General features: G+C 45.9%; 1 protein-coding gene across 1 annotated transcript; it reads right to left on the bottom strand.

Annotated features, from left to right (window-relative positions):
* Positions 1-5,657: 5,657 nt before the first annotated feature.
* On the bottom strand, positions 5,658-6,682 carry gemin7 (gem (nuclear organelle) associated protein 7). The gene is made up of 2 exons (XM_067246482.1): positions 6,566-6,682; positions 5,658-6,375 (listed from the first exon to the last, which is right to left on the bottom strand). The coding sequence occupies exon 2, from the start codon at positions 6,364-6,366 to the stop codon at positions 5,980-5,982; it is 387 nt and encodes a 128-aa protein (XP_067102583.1). The 5' UTR covers positions 6,367-6,375; positions 6,566-6,682; the 3' UTR covers positions 5,658-5,979.
* Positions 6,683-7,289: the final 607 nt, after the last annotated feature.

Raw genomic sequence — 7,289 nt, 5'->3', positions numbered from 1 at the left:
GTCCAGTCCTAATGACTGTGGTAATGACAGAACAGAGCAGTTTAATGAACTTCTATATCACCCACTGGTGTGGCATATTGCCCTTCACTGTCTTCCTGCACTCTTTGTCACTCTCTCTCTTTTCTCTCCCTTTCTCTGTCTTTCCCTTTCTCTTCTTTCTTGCAAGAGGACACGAGGAAGACATGGAGGAGAGAGAGAGACACAAGAGGAACGGGAAGAAGCTGAAAGGTTTCTCTTTTTCCTCTCTCTTCTCTCGCTTTTCTCTCCCCTCTCGTGTACCCCACTCCTCTCGTCCCTTGCTTCTCCCCGTCTCTCTTCTTCCCTCGCTACTTTCCCTCCCTCTCTTCCTCCCTTTCTCTCTCCCAGAGACAGAGTGATGAGACAGTAGAGAGCAGACAATGTCGGTTCACCCTGGTAATTTGGAGAGAGGACGGAAGTCCCCCCCCCCCCCCCCATGCACACACCCACACAACCCCCACCAGACAGAAGACTGCTGGTGATTCACCAGCCAGCGTGATGAAGGGTGGTGACCCCAATTTGAAAGAGGGAGGAGGAAGAGAAGGAGAGAAGGATGATGGGGAGAGGGGGATGAGGAGGCGACATACGTCAGTGTCTCTGGCTAGTGGGCAGATGTCCTTGTCCCAGACTCAAATAAATCAACTCTCAGGGAGTGACTGAGGGAAAGAAAAAAATAAGAGAGAGTTAGAAATATATAGAGAGAGCAAGGGGGATAGAGGTGTGTGTGTGTGTGGGGGGGGGGGTGTTGAGAAAAGGAAAGGGAATAGAGGAGTATATGAGAGGAATCCAGAAATTGAGATTGGAGGACTGTGCTGAAGGGGCAGAGGGGTAAATGGGGGGTTATGGGGACGGGAGACAGAGTTCAATTATAAGCAATTAGGTCTAGCTTCAGGGCCACCATGAAAATACATTTTTGATGATCTCAAAGAACGAGAGAGAAAAGAGGGAAGCAGGAAGGAGATAAAGTGAAGCAAGAGAGGAAGGAGAGGGACTTGGGGGGTGGGGGGGGGGTGGAGGAGGAGGAAGAGTATGAGGAGGCTCTTGTGGGAAGTGTCTGAAGATCCCTGGTCTTCAGACAGACAGTTAATGACCAGAGGAAGTCAGACCCTGGCAGGAATGTGATGTGCAGGCTGATTAAATAGCTGCCCTTCAAACCAGACTGCTAGCCTGCTTCCCCTGCTGGCACACACACACACACACACACACACACACTTAAGAGAACTAGGCTCCCAAAGATTACTTTACAGTCGTTGATGTTGGAGAACTCACAAGTTCTTTAAATGGTGAAATGGTTCTGGTTAGAACGTTTATGTGTTTGACCGTGAACCATAAAAGGTTCTTCAAGTTTGTATTTTTCCTTCGAGCACAACCTAAGAACACTGACTGGTTTAATAAGAGTCACACCTCCACTATGTGACTGTGTGGTGATGCAGGCTGGGGGGCCAGGGGGCCGGGGGGCCGGGGGGGTCGGGGAAGAACTCCCTCTGCCCTCCTGCTCATCGGACAGGAATGTTATTCAACATAACAAGTTGCTGGAAATAATAACAGTTTTTAGCGGGCATACTTAGTCAGTTTTGTGTCCTTTCCAAAAGGAAACAATGTCTTTGATATTGACTGTCGACTTCCTGTTTTTGACTAATTAATGATTGGAGCTGTGAAGTCTAATCATGGCCTGATTTTGAACTGCTGGTTCTGAATGCCTGATTCGGACTGCCTGGTTCTGAACGCCTGGTTCTGAACGCCTGGTTCTAAATGCTTGGTTCTGCTACTCTGGCTGCCATGGAGGCGTGAGGTTCTAACAAGTGTTCTGCATCATGAGAGTTCATGTTTAAAGATCAACAACATTAAACAACACATTTAGGCAGACCTTATTGTAATGATAATAATTGCAAATTAGATTTCTAACGCCCCATTCTCTACCCAAAAGGATACATTGTACATAATGTGGATTACAATATAAAATATCTCCCAAAACTTTATTGGACTCTAGACCAGGGCGCCCCAATCCTGTTCCTGGATTGCTTCCCTGCTGAAGGGTTTCCTTCCATCCACAGTTGTTTATCTTATCCACTAGTTCATTATTTGAATGAGGTGTGCTGAATGAGGATTGGAATGAAAGTCTATTGGTCTGTGTCTCTCAAGGAACATGGTTGGGCTCTCGGGATAGACTATCCCAGTAGGGACAAAAAACTGAAGATGGTGTGGAAATTTCCCACATGTTAAAATAATGCCCCTGTGTTATCTGAAAGCAATTGATACCTGCCAGTGTCTTCATTCTGGACCAACCTGGAGAAGCTGGCATACTTCTGGAGGAGTCAACAAGGCAGTTCTGTCCTGCCCTTCTCTGATTGGCAAATGCCAATGACATCACGGTGTCCAGGCCATCCAATCAGCAGAGAGGACCTGTGTCAGCGGCCATCTGCATCACAGACAGTCATTAGCAGCTTCTTCCTGTGTTTAGTCCTGGGGGAGAGGGAGGGGTGCTCAGGGGGTCCCTGGCCTTTGATGTAGATACATGAAGATAACTTTAATCTCCAGCTAATTAGAGACCCCCTCCCCCCACACACTACCACCACCACCCTCCTCTATCCTCATATGGTTTCCTGTCTAGACCAAGAACCATAACAACCCCCAACCCCTCCACCCAAACCTGACAACCCCCCTAATCCCAACACAGACAACCCCCCTACACTGACAACCCCACTACACCCAACAAACACAACCCCCCTACACCCAACACTGACAACCCCCCTACACCCAACACAGACAACCCCCCTACACTGACAAACCCCCTACACCTAACACTGACAACCCCACTACACCCAACACATACAACCCCACTACACCCAACACATACAACCCCCCTACACCCAACACTGACAACCTCCCTACACCCAACACTGACAACCCCTCCACACACCCCCATCCATCCTCAAAAAGGTAAGAGACGTTTCTCAAAAACAACTAAGACGTCACTAATAGTGAAGATAGACCTTCAACATCCAGGCCTTGCCATTCTATTGAGAAGTATGGCACATAACTTATCTTGGGCCTCTAATCCAATCAGTGCTGTTGTTTGCATTTGAGGCTCCGGTATCCAGGGGCTCTCAGCTGGCACGCTCACCCACCCAGTCCTTTATCTCCCTGGCCACTTGAGCCACGGAAGTTAGCCTGCCGCAAGCAGCGCCTGGAGCTCACAATCACTGGAGTTGCTCCAACATTCCCCCGCTGGCAAGTCAAACAAACCTGGGGTCTGGATGGCTGTGACTCAGTTCTTCATGTGTATGTGTGTGTGTGCCAGTCTGTGTGCCTGCCTGTTTACAGGCTCCGGCAAACAGCAGCTAGTTTGATGAATGTGCCATAGTTTCATACACAACATCCTGCTTACCTTCCTAGCGCCCCACCAGCCCAAGAGACTCTCCATCATGTCTATCCTGATCCTGCAACCAGGTTAGCTGTGAAAACACACGCAATCACATCCACTCCTGTAGCGGTTCCATCCCTCGTTAGCCCATGTGACAGTCTGCTGTTGACGTGTGTCCAAACCTGCTGAGAGGGTTTTGCAACAGCCCAGCAGAGCGAGGCAAGAAGCTGTGTCTGCTCCCATTTACTCTCCAACAGGCTGTGGGAGTTCCTCGGTGGACAACAGATGTCTTACTGGACGCTGGACACGGTCACGTGTGGAGCTTTGGATCCAGAGACATCCAGAGGTCACACTATGAGGTGCATTTGATTTGGGCCAGAGTTTCGATTCTCAGGACTGGCCCATGATTCAATTCTCCTGGTATAGTCTAAACCAAGCACACTCCAAATGTATATATATATGTGTGTTCTGTATGTGTGTGTATTGGGGAGGTATTTCTCAGCCTTGCAGCAGCATAGAATCAGGATATCTTGCAGTGTCCTAGAGGTGACCAGCCAGCAGTTTTACAGGGGAGAGGAGTGGGGTTGGGAATGAGGGGGGTGGGGGAGGCCTGGGGCACAGAGTGATTAAGTGGATGTGGCCATGTATTTTTATAAGTTATCACAGACACTTGACAGGAAGTGAGAGAGGGCCACAAACAGGAAGGAGCGGAATGTGTTTCCTGTCCGCTCATGGTGTTAGACGGAGCAGATTCCTTGTACCAACGTGACACACACACACACACACATTTGTATATACAGTTTTCATATACACACACACAGAAGGATGTTTTCCACTGGAGTGAGGGTGAAGCAGAGTTCCAGGAGGGAGCAGCAGAGAGAGTAGGTAGCGGAGAGACAGGGTGCCCCTATGCTCTGTGGAAGAAAGTTCTGTCTCCACTAGAACAATGTGACCATCGGTTTAGGTTCTGGGTATTAGCAAGTATTAGACAACCAGCTGATTGGAGAAAGAGTTCAACAAACTAAAAATGACCAGCTCAGAAACACAACGATATTAGCAAAGTCCCTCTGAGGCATGAAAGTCAGAGGACAGAATTTATAGTAGAGAGGGAAAACAATGATAACATATTGTACCCGTGTATAGACCTGCGATTGTCATCAGAACACAACATAGGTTACAGTAGGAATGCATATGTATATATAAATGAATAATAAGATAACACACAAACAGATAATAAGGCATCAGCTGATATACTGATAGTGATACATAAGCACATCCAAAATCACAGTTCTCTCCCCCAGCTGTTCTCTCCACAGTCACGGTCAACATTAAACTCTCCACACATTGACTTGGGAAGCCTCATAAAATGATCATTCAACAAACAACAACAAACACAGACACAAACTAAGATCCTCTCAGGCACACGCACGGTTAAAACCTCTCACAACAAGACGAATAAATCACTGCAACCAGACTTAACATTCAGATGACTTGTACATTTCATCATTGATCTTTCAAACGAACAAGCTCCTGTCCTGTGTGTGCGCAACGGAGTAGCTGGCGGCTGCAAACAAGCCAATCACAGTTGCCCGAGAGCGAATACGAAATTAACATTGGTCGTCCTTGAGGACTTCCTGATTGAATCACAGAGGGTCGATGACGTCATAGGGTTTCACTCTCTGTGTGTGTGCCCACGGGGATGAGTCACACTTACTCTTTTCATTGATGACTGTCTGTGCCTCAACAGAGTGGTCAGGATAACCAAGACCTGCCTAATGGTATTCCAATAAAATGATTTACTGGAAATGCACAAACACACCTTTTAGGGAGATTAAAATATTGCTGATGCTGTGTAACCCATGATAAGTTTGTTTCATAACAATGACAAATCCATAAGTCCTATATATGCACTCAGGGAGATGTGACCAACTTAAACGGAGTCACATTCATATTCTGTTTGCGTTTACTTCCATTACTGAGAGTTACACCAGTTAGGACAATATTTACTCATCTGTATTTGGGTGACTTTAGATATATATTAACTGACTCATAAAGGGAGATGGAGCAAGCGGATAAGCTAGAGTGACAAGGCCTGCTAAGGACACTTGTACCAGTCTCCCTCAGAACGGCATGTTTGGGATGGATGGGCGTGTGTGGTGGGGGGGGCCACTGACCCCTGAACTCTGGTCCCGCAGCCCAACTGGCATTACAACATATGGGCCTACCACTGATAGTCCAGTTTATCAGAAATCCTAAATAAAATCTTACAGCCCGATTTAAGCAAGTGACAAATTTATTCAAAACAAATACTGTGCTTGTAAGTGATTATTTACATTTTATAGTGTTATTTTTAGTACAGCGTGTAACAACCCAAATGACTTGCTAAAGGCAAAACAAAAGCGGCAACCTATGAACAAACGATGTTTGCACTCCCTCTAGTGGTGGTTTAATTAACTGCTTGGCAAAATAAATCTGAACGGAAGCACAAAGAAAAGTTGAAAAGAAACTATTAAAATACATCTCAGACCAAAACTGTTCTGCCCAACAAATTGCAGTCTGAAAACGCGCCAAAGGGGAAATCTATTTCATATTTTCTATCAAACATCAAACGAGTAAGAGATTAGGTCTTGGCATCTGAGGAGCGCTTCTTTCTGGACTCCTATAGGAGTCTGCAACTCAGAGACCTGAAAGTTTAGAACATCAATGTCCGAGGCTCCAAACTTGGCCTTAACTTTAACTTTTTCGTACATGTGGAACTGTACTTGTCTGTTGGTCATAGCTATGAGCGTTCTCATGAAGTTCTCTCTCATTTCAGACCGCACACGCTGCTCTTGTTGGAAATGAACGGAGTCTATCTCAGATCCTGTAGAAGCGGAGATTGTAGTTTGGCAAAGGGCGATAAACCTTGGGGAGCTACGATCAAAACCGCAGCTGTTTGGATCGGGGCCTCGAGGCAAGCGCAGCACAGATACCGGAGTTCTCATAATGTTTCTCTGGAAGCACAAACAAACAATTAAGATCATGAAAGTATAAAAGCTTTCGGTACCACAATACAAAATCTGAACTGACAGTCACAGACAGAATAATGCACATATATCGTTAGCCAAGTTTGGATCTAACAATAGTTCGTTTTAGGCACATGAACATAAAATAGGCTACCCGTTTTCAACTTCTCAACCTTACCAAAAGTCGCTTGCTACCTCCTTCAGTTCCTCTTGTTTCCGTGTTTCTTCTTCTTTCCGTTTTATGGAAATCTGTGGTGTTTAATGGCGGTTGGCATGTTATTGGTGCGTTACCGCCCTCTTCTGTGCTGGAGTGTGTACCAGAGACAGATGCCTAAAGCTTCTCCTTCAACCTCTTGTAAAGAGAATCCCCAATTGCAGTGGGCTACATGGGTAGAAAAAGAGGAGATGGTGTCATGGTGTCTGTTGAACTCTACATGTAAAACCGCCACTATCAGTCCTGAAACACCCTGTTCCCTTAGACTCGTCCACAGTCATACCCTATCCTTCCTATAGCCTACTGTCCACATGACCCACCACCACCAACTCAAACTCACAACAATATCACACTGGCTGGTTAGATGCTTTCCTAAAATGAACAATTGCTGCAGTTGCTCCCCTTGCTTAACCCACTATACAACAGTTCAGGGATGCAAGTTTGATGCGAGCGTGCACATTTTTTTGCCTTAATTTGAGCACAAATACAGTTTTTTTGAGGTTCATGTAATATTGTTTTTATATTTTAGTCAAAGTAAGATGATCAGTAGGCCTATCATTTAGAACCTATCTTTAGTTTTGTAAAGTTTTCTTAGCCTACCTCAATTCTGACTTGTGTCTGTCTTTAAAGGAACGTTTTGTCTTCACCTTCTGTCGAAAGTCACTCTGCTGGCTTCTTGTATTCTAAG

The sequence above is a fragment of the Osmerus mordax genome, chromosome 11, assembly GCF_038355195.1.
Source record: "Osmerus mordax isolate fOsmMor3 chromosome 11, fOsmMor3.pri, whole genome shotgun sequence".
In the NCBI taxonomy this organism is placed as follows: Eukaryota; Metazoa; Chordata; class Actinopteri; order Osmeriformes; family Osmeridae; genus Osmerus; species Osmerus mordax.
This window is presented reverse-complemented; position numbering and strand designations above follow the sequence as displayed.